This window comes from Rhinoraja longicauda, chromosome 5 (assembly GCF_053455715.1).
Source record: "Rhinoraja longicauda isolate Sanriku21f chromosome 5, sRhiLon1.1, whole genome shotgun sequence".
NCBI lineage: Eukaryota > Metazoa > Chordata > Chondrichthyes > Rajiformes > Arhynchobatidae > Rhinoraja > Rhinoraja longicauda.
This window is the reverse complement of record NC_135957.1, coordinates 9,785,029-9,803,903: the sequence shown is the minus strand read 5'-3', so window position 1 is coordinate 9,803,903 and position 18,875 is coordinate 9,785,029. Positions and strand designations below refer to the sequence as shown.

The 18,875-nt window shown below is 45.4% G+C and overlaps 1 protein-coding gene across 1 annotated transcript in view; it reads right to left on the bottom strand.

Annotated features, from left to right (window-relative positions):
* The window catches only part of arhgef10 (Rho guanine nucleotide exchange factor (GEF) 10), a 242,475-nt gene that overhangs the window by 153,544 nt on the left and 70,056 nt on the right, over positions 1-18,875 (bottom strand). The window contains exon 3 of the mRNA XM_078399996.1: positions 3,376-3,675. Within this exon, the coding sequence (XP_078256122.1) occupies positions 3,376-3,675 (300 nt within the window). The remainder of the gene's footprint in view (positions 1-3,375; positions 3,676-18,875) is intronic.

The window sequence follows — 18,875 nt, the reverse complement described above, 5'->3', positions numbered from 1 at the left end:
TCTCCAGACCTTCTGAAGTGCAGCAGGAGGAGATGAGGAATATCAATCACTGAAACCTTGTTAACAGGTAATGGCAGGTACTCATCATTTCCAGGCCTACCTGTCCATCATAGATGAGACCCTCACTCGTGTCTCCTCGGTACCCTGCAGCTCCGCCCTTCCTAGTCGCAGCAGAGACAGAGTCCCCCTAGTCCTTACCTTCCACCCCATCAGCCGTCGCATACAACACATAATCCTCCGAAATTTCCGCCACCTCCAATGGGATCCCACCACTAGCCACATTTTCCCATCTCCACCCCTTTCTGCCTTTCGCAGAGACCGTTCCCTCCGCAACTCCCTGGTTAACTCATCCCTTCCCACCCAAACCACCCGCTCCCCAAGTACCTTCCGTTGCAACCGCAGAAGATGCAACACCTGTCCATAGAAACATAGAAAATAGGTGCAGGAGGAGGCCATTCGGCCCTTTGAGCCAGCACCGCCATTCATTGTGATCATGGCTGATTGTCCACAATCAATAACCCGTGCCTGCCTTCCCCCCATATCCCTAGATTCCACTAGCCCCGAGAGCTCTATCTAACTCTCTCTTAAATCCATCCAGTGATTTGGCCTCCACTGCCCTCCGTGGCAGAGCATTTCACAAATTCACAACTCTCTGGGTGAAAAGGTTCCTTCTCACCTCAGTTTTAAATGGCCTCCCCTTTATTCTAAGACTGTGGCCACAGGTTCTGGACTCGCCCAACATTGGGAACATTTTTTCTGCATCTAGCTTGTCCAGTCTTTTTATAATTTTATATGTTTCTATAAGATCCCCTCTCATCCTTCTAAACTCCAGTGAATACAAGCCCAGTCTTTTCAATCTTTCCTCATATGACAGTCCCGCCATCCCAGGGATCAATCTCGTGAACCTACGCTGCACTGCCTCAATTACAAGGATGCCCTTCCTCAAATTAGGAGACCAAAACTGTACACAATGCTCCAGATGTGGTCTTACCAGGGCCCTATACAACTGCAGAAGAACCTCTTTACTCCAATAGTGAAATCCTCTCGTCATGAAGGCCATCATGCCATTAGCTTTCTTCACTGCCTGCTGTACCTGCTCGCCAACTTTCAGTGACTGGTGTACAAGGACACCCAGGTCTCGCTGCACCTCCCCCTTACCTAACCTAACATCATTAAGATAATAATCTGCCTCCTCGTTTTTGCCGCCAAAGTGGATAACCTCACATTTATCTATATTATACTGCATCTGCCATGCATCTGCCCACTCACTCAACCTGTCCAGGTTACCCTGCAACCTCCTAACATCCTCTTCACAATTCACACTGCCACTCAGCTTTGTGTCATCCACAAACTTGCTAGTGTTGCTTCTAATTCCCTCTTCCAAATCATTAATATATATGGTAAACAGTTGCGGCCCCAACACCGAGCCTTGCGGCACTCCATTCGCCACTTCCTGCAATTCTGAAAAGGACCCGTTTACTCCTACTCTTTGCTTCCTGTCTGCCAAACAATTTTCTATCCATGCCAACACCCTAACCCCAATACCATGTGCTCTAATTTTACTCACCAATCTCCCGTTTGGGACCTTATCAAAGGCTTTCTGAAAGTCTAGATACACTACATCCACTGGCTCCCCTTCATCCATTTTACTTGTCACATCCTCAAAAAATTCCAGAAGATTAGTCAAGCATGATTTCCCTTTCATAAATCCATGCTGACCTGGACTTATCCTTTTACTGCTATCCAAATGCACCATTATTACCTCTTTAATAATTGACTCCAGCATCTTTCCCACCACCGAAGTCAGGCTAACTGTAATTCCCCTTTTTCTCTCTCGCTCCTTTCTTGAAAAGTGGGATACCATTAGGTATCCTCCAATCCGCAGGAACTGATCCTGAATCTATTGAACATTGGAAAATGATCACCAATGCGTCCACTATTTCTGGAGCCACCTCCCTGAGGACCCTGGGATGCAGACCATCAGGCCCAGGGGATTTATCATCCATCAGTTCCTATACCTCATCCCTCGCTGTCCCTATACCTCCTCCCTTGTCTCTGTCCAGGGACCCCGACAGTCCTTTCAGGTTAGGCAGAGGTTCACTTGCACCTCCTCCAACCTCATCTACTGTATCCATTGTTCAAGATGTGGACTCTTATACATCGGCGAGACCAAACGCAGACTGGGCAATCGTTTCACGGAACACCTTCCCTCAGTCTGCCTGAACCAACCTTATCTCTCGGTTGCTGAACACTTTAATTCTCCTTCCCATTCCTACACAGACCTTTCTGTCCTCGGTCTCCTCCATTGTCAGAGTGAGGCCAAACACAAATTGGAGGAACAGCATCTAATATTTTGCTTGGACAGCCGACAGCCCAGTGGTGTATGAATATTGGTTTCTCTCACTTCAGGTAGCCCGGCATTCCCTCTCCCTCTATCCCCCCCCCCCACCCAAATCACACTAGCTTCTCATTTTCACCCTACAAACAGCTTACAATGGCATGTTTCCTTTATCATTGTTACTTTTTTGTATATCTTTCATTCATTGTTCTTTATCTCTCGATATCACCGTTTCCTATATCTCTATATCTCTCGTTTCCCTTATCCCTAACCAGTCTGAAGAAGGGTCTCGACTCGAAACGTCACCCATTCCTTCTCTCCAGGGATGCTGCCTGTCCCGCTGAGTTACTCCAGCTTTTTTTGTCTATCTTCGGTTTAAACCAGCATATGCAGTTCCTTCTTACACACTTCCAGGCCCACAACTGTTATAGGAAAGGAAGAAGAGTTCCAACCTTATGTTGGGTCATTTGGATCTGGATGGAAACTCCCTCCAGCAAACTTGGTTCCATATCCTTTATAGGACTGACCAAACAGATGTTCAGTTGGATAAGCTCCAGTTACATCTGGGCAGACTCTCCTTTTGTGTGAAGGGATACATTCTGACGTTACCTCGTGTATCCTAGCCCTGGACAGCTCCACCAAAGGGAATACACACAATGTACCCCACCATTTCACTTAATGATAATAAATGCAATATGCCTCTTTTAAATCACTACGGTATAGCTTAGCCCTAGCCCTAGCCCTGGACAAAAGGGAGCAGCCTCATCATTCCACTTAATGATAATCAATGCATCATCCCTTCTTTAAATCACTGCGGTATTCTTTCAACAAGGAAATTAAAGTCTTCGGTAATTTTACCTCATGATCTAGTCCTCTCTAGTCCTCTCAAGCCCAGATATCAGTCTGATGAGTCTGCACTCCCTCTTTCCAACTTCATATCACCTGTGCTGACTAGAATCCAACACAGGCAAGTGCAACGCATTTTGGTATGGCAGTCAAAATTAGGAAATGCAAAGGATCTTTACAGCGGCGAATACCTTGCGTCTTTGCCTCTGCGTTTTCATCTGAATCGTGTGTGTGTCGATTCGCAAAAATGTTGTTTTCTGTTATTTCATAGTATCCATTGTTGTCAGGTGAAGCCTCGATAGCCACATGATCCGGTGTGAAGTCCAGGGCAGGTCCCTGTTCCTGTGCACGTATGAACACGGGTCCATGTTCAGAGGTGGGCTCCTGATCTGCCTCCGGTACTTCATCGCTGTCAAAATCAAACCTTTTTCCTTCTTCCTGGTCATCATCATCATCATCATTATCAGTGTATGGAAGTTCATTTTCCAAAACTAAAAAGAAGTACAAATAACGTATTAAGATAAAGGCTCAACTATTAGGATAAAGTATAAACTTCAGTGCGGGACAGTAGTGGACAGTAGCTGCCTTTCAGCGCCAGACACCCGGGTTCGATCCTGACTAAGGGTGCTGTCTGTACGGAGTATCTGTATTCTTCCCGTGACCGCGTGGGTTTTCTCCAGGTGCTCCGGTTTCCTCCCACACTCCAATGACGTAGTGTCTGTATCTCGAAAGTCAAAACTCTATTATGGTTTGGATTAACTGCATTCACTTGGCTTAACATTCCCCCAAATATATGATCTCCATCAAAGTTGAACTCTGGGCAGGAATAAAAGATGTGAAGGTAATATCTGAGGAAATTTACATCATTTTACTACCCCTCAGAATCGTTCAAAGACAGCAGTGCACTATTGTAGATCAATGTTTCCCCAGGATAGAAATATCAAATACGAGAGAGTGTAGCTTTAAGGCAAAGAAGGGTTGGTCTTGGAATCATGTTCGGCACAATGTGGTCCAAAAGATCTGTTCCTGTTTTGTACTGTTTTATGGTCTATATTCTATCTCACAGGTCTGTTGGTTAAGATCCCGTACATGATTTAAAAATATAAAGCCATATTTTTAATCATTGAACATAGACAAGTCAAGAACAGAGTTATGTTGCCTCAGAAATGTACAAAATCATGTGAGGAATAGATCGGGTAGAAGCACAGTCTCTCGCCCGAGTAGGGGAATCGGCAACCGGAGGACATAGGTTAAGGTAAGATTTAATAGGAACCTGAGGGGTTACTTTGTCACACAAAGGATGATGGGTGTATGGAACAAGCTGCCGGAGGAGGTAGTTGAGGCAGGTACTACCGCAATGTTTAAGAAACATTTAGACAGGTCCATCTGTGGAATTCTCTGCCTCAGAAGGCAGTGGAGGCCAATTCTCTGAATGCATTCAAGAGAGAGCTAGATAGAGCTCTTAAGGATAGCAAAGTCAGGGGAGGCAGGAACGGGATACTGATTGAGAATGATCAGCCATGATCACATTGAATGGCGGTGCTGGCTCGAAGGGCCGAATGGCCTCCTCCTGCACATATTGTCTATTGTCTATTGACAGGTTTAGGGGGATGTGGGCAAAATGCAGGCAGGTGGGACTAGTGCAGATGGGGCATATTGGACAGTGTGGGTAAATTGGACCGAAGGGCCTGTTTCCACGCTACATGACTAAATAACACAAGCAATGTAATTCAGATTTTTTATAATTTCTTTGTTTGAAAATGCAGCATCAGGAGACCAGAAGACATCAAATACATGCACATAACCTTACACCGCTATACAATTAATTCATCTTAAAATTATAGCTGTAACTTTGAATTAAAATAATACCATAATATGCATTTGCAGTTAAGGCAAGGTCCCATGGTCGTCGACTTTGAACAACTGTATTTAGCATTAATTTAAAATCATCTTGGAGCTGCTTATATTAGGCAACGGAAGACAGGAACATACATCAAGAGTAGGAATAGAGCGATAAATGCTGGAACCACACTGGCAATTGTCCAATTCAAAACGTTCATTCCTGAATTGGTGTCTTTTTGAGAAGCAGTTATGAAATGTCACAATCACTAAATATGTTGCTCTTAACATAAATTGCCTGCTCAATGTGGTTTCTCCCATTTGTTGTCCCTCAGGCATGCTTTACCATCTTTGGCCACAGCACTGATTTTACTGGTGTCATTAATTGATTTTATGCTCCCAGAGGGATCCTTTGAAATGCTGATTTCTTTAAGTGGATTTTAATGCTTGCAGCATAACTTTCTAACCAATAAGAACCAATGTTTATTTCCTGTGCGGTGAGAGTTGCCCATGCTTCAATTTTTTTAAATATCACCATGTTAATTTATTTTTATTCACAAGCTTTGAACTGAGCCAACACTGCACAGAGGAATCTCACTGACCTACTTCAAAGTATTGCCAATGGTCTATTCTCAATTTATTAACAATGCTCTTAGGTTCCAATAAAGACCTTTATTCTTAACCAGTGTATTTTTTTGAGACGGCACCTCTAAAAAGTTAAAAAATAGATTTTTAAAATTTGATTTTATATTCGTTAGTTATTATTTTATTAAATGAATTGATCGCTGGTCGGTAACGACTCTGTGCGCCAAAGGGCCTGTTTCTGTGCTATATCTCTAAAGTGTAAAGGATATACTTATGGGAAAAAATTGATGATAAAGGTAGCTTAATTATGCATTGATATTTGCACTAGCTGCTCTTCACTAAAGTCACATTTAATTACAGTTAATTTGATGCCTGTATTGTTTTTAATCCATTGGCAAAAGACGTCTTGGAACTGATAACCTGCTTTAGAGAAGGTCAAATGAACACGAGGTATGGAGCTGGCATGTTCCATAACCTATCGCCTCCCATTCCTTCCTTTAACAGCAGCTGCAGTCTACCCGAGAGGAGTGTTGGTGAGGAGGAGCAAACAAACTCCAGAACGCCAGCCCGACCACACACCCAACAAAGCCAAATTGAGAATAAAAGGTCTTTGAAAGTATCGTACACATCACTTTCCTGAAGGAAGTATTCAGCCCAGAAGGATAAAAATATGAGCGACTATTTTTGCTTTTCATAATAAAACTATTTTGGTTGTGCAGTTTAAGAAAAATGGTTACAGGCAGACACATGCAAACAAGCCACAACATTCCTTGCAAGTAATTGGCAGTTTCATGGTATTTCAATATGAACTTGTATCACAAATGAAAGGTGGCATTATCCACATTTTGGTTTTAAATTGTGCAAATTCCAATGTTCCACCAATTGGATCTAATTGCATCAAGAACTCTTCAAAAGTTAGGTTTAGGTTTATTATTGTCACATGTACCGAGGTACAGTGAAAGGGCTTTGTTCGGCATGCTATCCAACAGATCAGATAGTACTACACAATAATGCAATCTTGTTCAACTCAAGTACAATAGATACAGCAAAGTGGAGTCTACAGAGTGCAGAATATCGTTCTCAGCATTGATGCACATGTGGTTCAACTGAAGTTCCACAGCGAGGTAGAGGTGAATCAGACAGTATCCTAATTTATGGAAGGACCGTTCAAAAGCCTGATAACAGAAGGGAAGATGCTGTTCCTGAGTCTGGTGGTATGGTCCTGAGTATGGTGTAGGGTTTGTATGTTATGTGTGTGGGGGGGGGGGGGGTGGGGGGGAGGGAACGGGAACTGTAACATTCTCTCTCCCGAACGGAGACGCGACCTTTGTTTCTGTGTCGTGTCTCCGTTCCCGTTGAGGCCTACCACCGACCATGCACCTGGGACCACCTGGGGCTCTGGTTCGCAGAGCCCGCGGCCCGGACTCACCACCTGCGGCGCTGGCTGCCTGCGGATGTTGCGGGAGCGACTGCGACTCGTCTCCGGAGGCTCCGGCGCGGGCCGCGTGGACGGCGGAAGCCCGCAGGCCCCTGGATGGGGGCCGACATCGGGAGCACCGGCAGCGGCAGAGGCAGCGTGTTCGCCTGCCCCGAATCGCGGGGCTTGGGTCGGCCCGCCGCGGACCTTTCACCGTCCGGCGCGGCTTCAATGTCGGGAGCCCCGACCGCCCCGACGTGGCAACTCCAACAGCCTGACCGCGGGACAAGACGGCAGGGGAAGAGAAAAAGACATTGTGGCCTTCCATCACAGTGAAGAGGGACTGGAGGAGACTCACTGTGATGGATGTTTCTTTTTTGTTTGGTGTTAGTTTGTGATTGTATGTGTTATTGCATTTTTATTGATTATTCTTATTGGTCTTATTGTTCAACTGCGGGTAATGTTTCATTTCACTACACATTTATGTGTATGTGACAAATAAACGACTATTGACTATTGACATCTCTCTCCTACATCTGGTTCCATTTATCCTTCACCTCCCCCAATGGTTCCCTGTATCAGCTTCCTCACATCACTTCCAGCACTGGGAACCTTTGTGCACCTGCTTATCACCCTCCAGCAGCTGTCTCCCGACTCCACCTCTCCCTCCCCAACATTTTCATCATCCTTCACCTCTACGTGGTCCATTGATCACCTTGGCCCGGCCTCACCCCTCCCTCTCCATTCTGTATCCTGGCTATCGTCCCTCTCTACTCAGTCCTGGTGCAAGGTTTCGACCAACAGATCATTTAGTTTTGTTTAGTTCAGAGATACAATGAGGAAACAGGCCCGTCGGCTGACCAAGTCTGCACCAACAAGCGATCACCCGTACACTAACATTATACTATACACTATGGACAATTTACATTTTATTTTACTGAGGCCGAATAACCTACAAAAACCTGTACATCTTTGTAGTGTGGGAGGAAATCGGTGCACCCAGAGAAAAGCCATGCAGTCACGGGGAAAATGTACAAATTCCATACAGACAGCACCCGTATTCAGGATCGAACCCGGGTCTCTGTCGTTGTAAGGCAGCAACTCTACCGCTGCACCACTGTGCTGCCCCGAAGTTGCCCCTTTGTCTTAAAGTAAAGAAACATTAGTTGATCCAGCAATTTGTGTCCTTTTACCAACATCAAAACAAGTTTTGCGGTGGGATAGTTCTTGGAGTTGCACAGCAGAGAAACAGGCTCTTCAGCCCACCATATCCACCCTAACCATCAAGTACCTATCTATATCAATCCCATTACCAGCACCTGGGGTCTGAAGCCTACTCTGCCGTGGCAATTCAAGCGCTTATTGATAAACGTTGTGAGAGCCACTGCTCCATCATCACTCAATATTTAAATAGTAATGACATTGCTGGAGTATGTCATCTTTCATTATCAGGAAATCATGGTGTTATACTTGTGTTGGAAGGAACTGCAGATGCCGATTTATACTGAAGGTAGACACAAAATGTTGGAGTAACTCAGCGGGTCAGGCAGTATCTCTGGAGAGAAGGAATGGGGGACATTTCGGGTTGGAACCCTCCTGTCAGGGTAGATGTGGTGGACGGGTTCCGACCCAGAACATCACCTATTCCTTTTCTCCAGAGATGCTGCCTGACCCACTGAGTTACACCAGCATTTTGTGTCTATGTAATTATTCTTACCTTCGGGCATCATATATACATCCGATCATTTTACTGATAGCATATCCAGGTCAGAATGGAACAATTAATAATAATAATAATGCATTACATTTATATAGCGCTTTTCTAAACACTCAAAGACGCTTTACAAGGTTTACTAAAACATAAAAGAAAATAAATAAATAAATAAGTAAACGAAGAGAAAAGGAAAAAGAAGGTGAGGTGACGGTCAGTGATTGAAGGCAGTGCTGAACAGGTGAGACTTCAGTGATGTTTTGAATGTGGTGAGTGAGGAGGAGTCTCTGATGGTTTGGGGTAGTGAGTTCCAGAGTGTGGGAGCAGCGATGGAGAAAGCCCTGTCCCCCCAGGATCTGAGTTTGGTCCGGATGGGGGGGGACAGGAGGTTTGCAGCAGCAGAGCGGAGGTTACGGGTTGGAGTGTGTCTGTGGAGGAGGTCAGTCAGGTAGGATGGGGCCAGGTTATGGAGGGCTTTGTAGGTCATGAGGAGGATTTTGTACTGGATTCTCTGGGGGATGGGGAGCCAGTGGAGCTTGTAAAGGACGGGGGTGATATGGTCACGGATCGGGGAGTGGGTGAGTAGACGGGCAGCGGAGTTCTGGATGTGTTGGGGTTTGTTGATGATTTTTGAGGGTGAACCATAGAGGAGGCTGTTGCAGTAGTCCAGGCGTGGATGAGGGTTTCTGCAGCTGTGGAGGAGAGGGACGGACGGAGCCGGGCGATGTTTTTGAGGTGGAAGAAGGCTGTCTTGGTGATGTGTTTGATGTGTTTGTCGAAGGAGAGGGTTTGATCAAGGATGATTCCAAGATTCCGGATGTGAGGGGAGGTGGATACTGGGAAACCATCAATATTGAGGGTGAAGTTGTGGGTGGATTTGGTGAGGGTTTTTGGTCCAATGATGATGATTTCAGATTTGTCGCAGTTGAGTTTGAGGAAATTGAATTGAAGCCAAGATTTTATTTCAGTGATGCAGTTTGTCAGGGTAGAGTGCGTAGTGATGGAGATTGACTTGGTGGAGATGAGGAGCTGGATATCATCGGCATAGCAGTGGAACTTGAGACCATGACGGCGGATTAATTGGCCAAGGGGGAACAGGTACAGGATGAAGAGGAGGGGGCCAAGAACTGAACCTTGGGGGACACCTTGGGGGAGGGGAGCGGTGGGGGATTTGCAGTTATTAGTGGAGATGAACTGGTGCCTGTCGGAGAGGTATGATTTGATCCAGGGTAGGGCTGTGCCGGTGATGTTAAAGGTGGTTTCAAGTCGGGTGAGGAGGATGGAGTGATTTATGGTGTCAAAGGCGGCGCTGAGGTCGAGTAGGATGAGAATGTTGAGGTTGCCAGCGTCAGAGGAGAGGAGAAGGTCGTTGGTGATTTTGAGGAGTGCAGTTTCAGTACTGTGGTTGGAGCGGAATCCGGATTGGAATGTTTCATACGTGTTATTGGTAGAGAGGTGATGTTTGAGTTGAGAAGCTACAGTGCGTTCCAAAACTTTGGACAGAAAGGGTAGGTTGGAGATTGGCCTGAAGTTGTTTGGAGTGTCAGGGTTGAGTCCAGGTTTTTTCAGAATAGGGGTGACAGCAGCGATTTTGAGGGATGGCGGGACGATGCCAGTGGACAGGGAGGAGTTTATTGTTGCAGTGATAAGTGGAGAGTGATTGGAAGGCTGACCTTGACAAAGCTGGAGGGGATGGGGTCCAGAGAGCAGGTGGCAGTTTTCATTCCTGTGAAGAGGTCAGAGAGGTCGGTGGTGGAGACTGGGGAGAACTGAGACAGGGGTTGACAGGATAAGGGGGAGCAGGTGGTTTGAGGGGGAGCAGGTGCGTTGGTGGTTAAGGTGCTGTAGATGTTGTCTATTTTGCTTTGGAAGAATGAAAGGAAAGAGGTGCATTTGTCGACTGTGAATGACTGGGAGATAGTGTTCAGGGGGTTGAGGAGTTTGTTTATTGTAGAGAAGAGTGCTTTTGGGTTTCCGGAGCCAGAGTGAATTATTTGAGAGTAGTAGGTGGAGTGGGCGCGGGAGAGGGCATCTTTGTAGTGCTGCAGGTGGTCTTTGTAGGCTTGGGAGTGAATTGTGAGACCTGTTTTGTTGCGGAGTCTTTCAAGTTGGCGGGCATGGGTTTTCATCATGCGGAGTTCGGGGGTAAACCAGGGAGCAGAGTGGGTGAAGGAAACTGTTTTGGTTTTTCTAGGTGCAAGCTGGTCGAGGCAGGAGGAGAGAGTGTGGTTGTACTAGTCAGTGAGGTCAGAGGGGCTGTGGAGGTCAACGAAGGGAGAGGCGGAGATTTTTTCAGAGAGGGAGGATGAGAGCGAGGTAGGTGAAACAGATTTATTCACAAAATGCTGGAGTAACTCAGCAGGTCAGGCAGCATCTCGGGAGAGAAGGAATGGGTGACGTTTCGGGTCGAGACCCTTCTTCGAGGTAGGTGAAACAGAGTTCAGCTTACGGAAGTTGGTTTCGCGTTTTTGCCTTGGAGCTGGGGTGGGAATGTTGACGGACATGGTGATGGCTAAGTGATCGGAGAGGGTGGGGTCGGAGCCAGAGAGGTGGTGTAGATTTAGTCCAGTGGAGCAGACAAGGTCCAGAATGTGCCCACGGTTATGGGTGGGAAAATTAACATGTTGAGTGAGGTTAAAGCAGTTGAGTATTTCAGTGAAGTCAGCGGTTATTGTGGAGTCGGTGGCGTCCATGTGGATGTTGAAATCACCGAGGAGGAGGATTGAGGGGGAGAGAGAACAGAACTGGGTCAGAAAGTCGGAGAAGTCAGAAAGGAATGATGGGTGTGGTTTGGGAGGGCGGTAGACGACTGCCATGACTAATTGTGTGTGACCAGAGAGTTTAAAAGCCAGGTGTTCAAATGAAGGAGCAGATGAGATGGAGATGAGGCTGATCTTGAAGTCCTGTCGGTGTATTACGGCAATCCCACCACCTCGGCCCTCCGAGCGTGGTTTATTGATGTAGGAGTATCCGTTGGGTGTAGTGAGGTTGAGTGAGAGGTAGTCCAGAGGTTATTGCCAGGTTTCAGTCAGACAGAGGAGGTCCAGTTTATTGTCCAGGATGAAGTAATTCAGAATGTGGCTTTTATTGTTAAGGGACCGGGTATTGAACAAAGTGAGCTTCATACTGCTTTGTATGGTGTGGGTGGACTCGGGTGATTTTGCCTGGGCTTGCAGACAGGGGGCGTGCTCGTGTGCGTTGTTGTGATGACGTAATCGACGAGTGGAAGTCCGCTCAGCTGACCAGAGTGCGGGGATGGAGTGACCGGTCTGGGAATAAACAAACTTGCGACCGGAGCCTCTGTGGATGTATCTGGGTCGTCGAAGAAGTCCGTGATTGATGATGGCAGAGATGCATGGCGGAGTGGAGTGGTTGTTGAGTTGGAGCAGCCTCGCAGCGAAGTACCTCAGTGCCATGCCAGGCAGGAGCGAAGGAGCGCAGAGCCCGGAGAAGTTAGCCGGCAAGTTAGCGGGCTAGCTGACCAAAGCGTCAGGCACAACAGGCTGATCCAGAGCATGGCCTATGAGGAGGACCGAGGAAGCTGAGCAGCCTGAGGGTTACTAGGAGCTGAGGACGTGCAGGCAGAGGAGGCAGCCGGGCAGCTGCTAGCGTTAGCAGCTAGCGAGTATCCTGCAGCTCGATGACTGCAGCGGTGGCTAGCAGGGAGCCAGTTAGCTGTCCAGGTAACCCACAAGAGAGCAGTCCAAGCCAGCAAAGACAGGAGTGAGATGTCCAGGAGTGGGTTTGGAGGCAGCGGTGGAAGAGCTGGGCAGACGAAGCCGGGAGGATCAAGCAGAAGGATTAATCCAAGCAGAAGGATTAATCCAAACAGGAATTGCATTCCAGGCTCCAGAATGCCACCACAATAAACTGTCCCCTGGTTTCAGTTAAGATGTTTAATACTGCATACTGTCAGGTTGCATCATAGCTTGGTTTGGGAACAGCTCTGCCTAAGATTGCAGGAATTTGCAGAGAGTTGTGGATGTAGCCCAGTCTATCACACAGACCAGATTCACTACCATCGACTCCATCTACGCTTCATATTGTCTCAGGAAAGCAGTCAATACAATTAAAGACCTTTCCCGCTCTGGTCATTTCCTCTTTTCCCCGTTCCCGTGACGCAGGAGATCGAGAAGCTTGAAAGCACGCTCCACCAGACTCAGGAACAGCTTCTTCCCCTCAGTCATCAGGCTTCAGAATTGTCTTTCCATAAACCCGGGTACAATCCTGTACTTGTCTTTTCACTGTATCTCAGTACGTGACAATAATAAACCTACACCTAAACCTAATGAAATTCTGAAGCCTCTGACCATGAAACAAGGATTTAAAACTTACACAAAAAAAGGTCACTTGGCATCTCTTGAACATTTCTTGTTGTTTTAATTAGGCTCTCAGCCAATTGTCTGTACAAAGAAGAGGTACTTAGCATGATGATGCAAGTAAGGAAGGAAAAATGAATGGTCTGCCAAAAAATACAACACGTGGGTATCATAAATTGTATACTTGCATTGTACTTGACAGCTTTTCCTTAAAACAAGTAGAAACGCCGACAATAGATACTGAAATAAACATGACTTCCTGGCATTTACTGTCCTTACATTTGGTTTCCCAGCCAAGAAAATTCCAATGGTACAAGTATTTTATGCAATAGTATCCAATGAATATTACATCTTCACAATTTGTTTATCTGTATAATATAATATTTGCATAGATATTTTGTCAAATACTAAAATAGAACCAGTAGGTGAAATACAAAACAATAACTAAGGTGATGGGGGAAAATTTAATAGGAACCTGAAGTGCAACTTTTCCACTCAAAGGGTGCTGGGTATATAGAATAAATTGCCAAAGGAGGTAGTTGGGAAAGGTATTATAATAACTTTTGAAAGACACTTGGACAGGTACATAGGGACATGGTGCAAATGCGGGTAAATGGGACTAGCTTAGATGGGGCATCTTGGTCGGCATGGGCAAGTTTGACCGAAGGGCCTATTTACATGCTATATCACTGTGCCATTCACTAACAAACACACTACTTGATACTGGAGAGGCAGTGTGAACAGTCACAAGCAGATGTTCAACAGTGCACCATTGGAAATGCCCACCTTTTTGATGACATGAACAATCCTATCATTGTGGCTCAGCTGGTAGTGCTGCTCCCTCAGAGCCTCAGAGACCCAGGTTCATTCCTGACCTTAGGCCCACTGGAGTTTGCAAGCTCTCCGTGCGACAGCATGGTTTTTGTCCAGGTGCTCCTGATTCTTCCCACGCTATAAAGATGTGCTGGTAGATTACTTGGCCAATGTAAATTAGCTCTGTGAAGATGGATGGCTAAAGGATCAAAGGGGAGTTGGTGGGCTTGCGAGAGAACACCTGTAAGGGTATGAGGAAATAAGACGAGGGGAATGGGGCAGATACATTGCTCTCCTGGAAGCTACCATGGACCTGTTGGACTGAATGGCTTCCTTCTGTGTAAGTTAGTTCAGGATCAATGTATATTGTAACCATTGAAATTGATTGCAAAGGGTCTAGAATCTGGGGTGGCTGCAGAAATATGGTCTGCTCCAGACAACTTTCACTGCTCAGATATAATTAAATGAAGAACCCACTTCTAAAAAACAGAAACTATTCTCAGGACCCCTCAGTAACTGGCAGCACGGTGCAGCATGGTGTTGCAGTGGTAGAGTTGTTGCCTTACAATGCCGGAGACCGAGGTTCGATCCTGGCTACGGGTGCTTGCCTATACGGAGTTTGTACCTTCTCCCCGTGACCTGCGTGGGTTTTCTCCGAGAATTTCGGTTTCCTCTCACACTCCAAAGACGTACAGGTTTGTAGGTTAATCGGCTTGGTATAAATGTAAACATTGTCCCTAGTGTAAGATAGCGTTAATGTGCAGGGATCGCTGGTCAGCGCGGACTCGGTGGGCTGAAGGGCCTGTTTCCACACTGTATCTCTAAACTAAACTACGAGATGTTGAACACATCTCCAAGGGTATTATGTTCTATGTGGAATGTACACCAGTACCGCACAGGTGTGTAGGAAGGAACTGCAGATGCTGGTTTACACCAAAGATAAACACAAAATGCTGGAGTAACTCAGACTAAGAAGTGTCTCAACCCAAAAAGTCAACCATTCCTTCCATCCAAAGATGCCTTTTGCGCTGAGTTAGTACAGCACGGGAGCAGGCCCTGCAATCCGGAATATCTGTGCCGAACATGATGCCAAATAAACAATATAAAATGAAGCTCAAGAGGGCTCGAGAGCCTTAGTTATAGGGAGAGGTTGAGCAGGTAGGACTCTATTCCTTGGTGTACAAAATCTTGAGAGGAATAGATTGAGTAGACTCACATAGGTTTAAGGTGAGGGGGGAAAGATTTAATAGGAACCTGAGGGGTAACTTTTTCACACAAAGGGTGGTGGGTGTATGCAACGGGCTGCTGGAGGAGGTAGTTTAGTTTACTTTAGTTTAGATATTACGCGGAAACAGGCCCTTTGGCCCACCGAGTCCACGCCTACCAGCGATCCCCACACATTAACACTATCCTACACACTCGGGACAATTTACATTTACACCAAGCCAATTAGCCTATAAACCTGTACGTCTTTGGAGTGTGGGAGGAAACCAAAGATCTCGGAGAAATCCCGGTTGAGGCAGCTACTATCACAACGTTTAAGAAACATTTGGACAGGAACATGGATAGGGCAGGTTTAGAGAGATATGAGCCAAATGCATCAAGAGGCACATTCTCAGACACTGCTACTGGGATTAAAAAGCCACGGATCTTTAGTCCGCTCATTTAAAGCAGCCAAATTGCTCGACAATCAAAATGAGAATGAACAAGGTCAGAAAGTACCAAAAGCCTGAAAAATAGCTCATGTTCTCATTGCAGCTATTGGGAGATGATGCCAACATCGTCTGCCATCTGAGATGCTAAACCATTGTCTCTAGGACATTACAAGAAGCAAACCATCAGCAGCTTAAAAGAGCATATGATGTATCTATCTATTTATAAAAGCAGGTTACACCCAATTAAACAACGAGAGCTCCTTACATTGAACAAAACTGGAGGATGTTAAGTGTTCACTGTCTTTCTTTGTAGAGCTGGAGGGAAACTTGAACTGGGAGCTGATTTCAGGATGATTGGCTTCAGGGTAAGTTCTGGATGGTATCAATTCCTGGGTACTTGTGCAAGACATGTAGCAAGAGGCAACATGGTAGGGTAGAGCTGCTGCCTCATAGCTCCTGAAACCCAGATTCGATCCTGATCTCGGATCGACCCTGATCCTGTGTGGAGTAGGTACGTCCTCCTGTGACTGAATGGGTTAGTACGTTAACTGGTCACTGAAAATTGTCTCCATTGTATAGATGAGGGTTAGAATCAGGAGTCAGAAAGTGAGAAAAATTACTTCAATTCCAAATTATTAAGCTTAATAATCTTTCTGTTGAAATTAGTGGGAGAGTAGGCTAACACTATAAACTGGCGTTAATTCAATGAACTAAATCTCCTTCTATGGTGCTAATGAAAAATGGTTTCAGACCATTCCAAACAACTTGTTTTGGGGGGTGCGTTGAGCGTAGAGCGACTGGCTCACTGTTGTGATTTGAGGGAGGGAGTGCAGGGGAGGGAGGGGGAATTGGCTGGGAGTAATGCCAGCTCGGGTTTGCATCTGGGACTCAGTGGATTGCACTCAACATCCTGACATAATCTTACACCTCATTGTCCCCTGATACAATAGCTCCAGTAATGCCACTCTCCACTAGGACAAGCAGTGGCCTGGAAGTAAAAGTCTGTTTAATGTGGTGAAGATCAGAAACTGAACCCTCCCAGAGTTGTTGGAAATGGTTGATTATAAAATAGTTTATTCCAGGTCAAAAAATGTTGACTTCAGCAGTAGTCAATTAAAAAAATTCTTCCTTTTGGACAGAAAGTATTGATTGCAGTAGTCTTTAGCAAAGAAAGTTAGACTTAGAGGGAAAAATCATAATGCTGGAGTAACTCAGTGGGGCAAGCAGCATTTCTGAAGAACATGGATAGGCGAAGTTTTGTGTCATGACCCTTCATAAGGCTGATTGCAGTACCTGACCCACTGAATTACTCCAGTACTTTGTGTCACTGTTCCATGCGTACACTGGCCCTATCCCCCAAACTCTATCTCCCCTACATTGACAGCTGCATCAGGGCTGCCTCCTGCACCCACGCAGAACTCATGAACTTAATTAACTTCACCAAAACAAAGCATTCTGAAGAAGAGTTGCGACCCTAATCGTCACCTATTCCTTTTCTCCAGAGATGCTTCCTGACCCGCTGAGTTACACCAGCATTTTATGTAAACCAGCAACTGCAGTTCCTTCCAACACAGACATCTGCAGCTGCAGTACAGACTGACGTGGGAGCCAGGAAACTGACAGTGACCACGAACATGACCTGTGCAGCAGTCCAGGCGGGTGTCATCCAGTTCATCCGGTTCCCAGAGCTTGTAAACGTCAGTGGAAATAGGCCTAACGTGTGGACATTGCTCCTCAAAGTTCTTCAGCCACGTGCAGGGATCCTGTCAACTCAGGGTGGAAAAGTCTGAGGTGACAATCATGATTACATCTTCTTCTCAAGGTCCTGAAGATCTCTCACACTTGTGGTCCGTCTCCAGTAAATACCGTTCAGTAAATACCGATCCTTACTTACATCTTCAGTAGTATTTCTGCACTTCAAGCTCATTTCCAATGGTGGAGCACTGAAAAATTGGCATTTTTCTTGCATAGACTCCATTTCTGTTCATTCCTCTTCATAACATACCAATTCCTTTTGCAATGAAACAACTTAAATGCTTGTGGGGAAAGGCAGAGAGGAAAAAGAATGAAAATTGAATAGTCTTCGCAAATAATTCACACAGGTTTGGTGCTGAGGAGTGCCAAGTTTCAGTCAGCTACCATCAGGTAATAGAACTCTCTGAAATTTGGTCTGCAAAGATTTTTCCCAAAATAGTGGATGCCATCCAATGGAACATTTTATACTTGAACAAAAAATATTTTTTTCAGTTATTTTGTCTGCTTAAATATTTTTGACATAAGTTCAGTTCAGTTCAGATTAGTTTATTGTTACATGTACTGAGGTACAGTGAAAAGCTTTTGTCGCATGCTATCCAGTCAACGAAAAGACAGTACATGATTAGACATCAACGCGACACTACATGATTAAACATCATTTGGAGAACATTACAAAGATATTTGTAACTTCTGTAAGAATCTGTGGACATGCATTTTTTTGATATACGGAAGCACTGAGTGCTTGAAAAATATTAGCAACTGGTTTGGGATAGCAGTGCTTTGTTTTCATGGAGATACGTTATATCTTGTAACTGTTTTATTTTATTAATTTTTCTATATATTTCTCTTTTTTCCATTTCTCTTTAACACTGGAACAGGCTACAGCTCCCATTTAAAAAAATTAATCAAAACATGTCCATGTCCCCATCTCAGATCACAATTAACTTTCCTTGATAAAGACAACTACTACAAATAACTGTGTAGAAAGGAACTGCAGATGCTGGTGTATACCGAAGATAGACACAAAATGCTGGAGTATCTAGATGGGTCAGGCAGCATCTCTGTAGAAAAAGGATGGGTGATGCTTCGGGTCAGGACCCTACTTCAGACCCTTGCAGTTCGGATACACGGTCAAATATGGAGAAGGCACCTTGTATCTCTGAGAGTGGTAACCACAAACATGTGAGCCCACTTTGGTAAGGGATGGTGAAAATAATCCTGACATAAAATAATAGAATACTTCTCATCTGCATTCATCAAGTAGAAGGATCTGTTTCTGTGCTTTAAGACTCTATGACTCCAATTGTGAGCCTGATTGGAGAAATCCCAAATATTCTAGACGACGTAGTTTCCTCCTGAGTTTTGCTTAGTCAAGTCCAGAGTTGCTGGGAAACCAAACATTGCCACCAATACAAAATGGTGTTCCTTTCCGTTTCGAGAACTGGCCCTTATTCTGTGGTGGTAAGTATTCTGCAGAACAGAGAACTTGTGAAAACATCAGCTAATGAAAAGCAGCACTGATGCAAATCAATGAGCAGCTCCCCTGCATTCTGCAACAATAAATGTCCAAGGTGCTTGCCAGAAAATATGACATTTT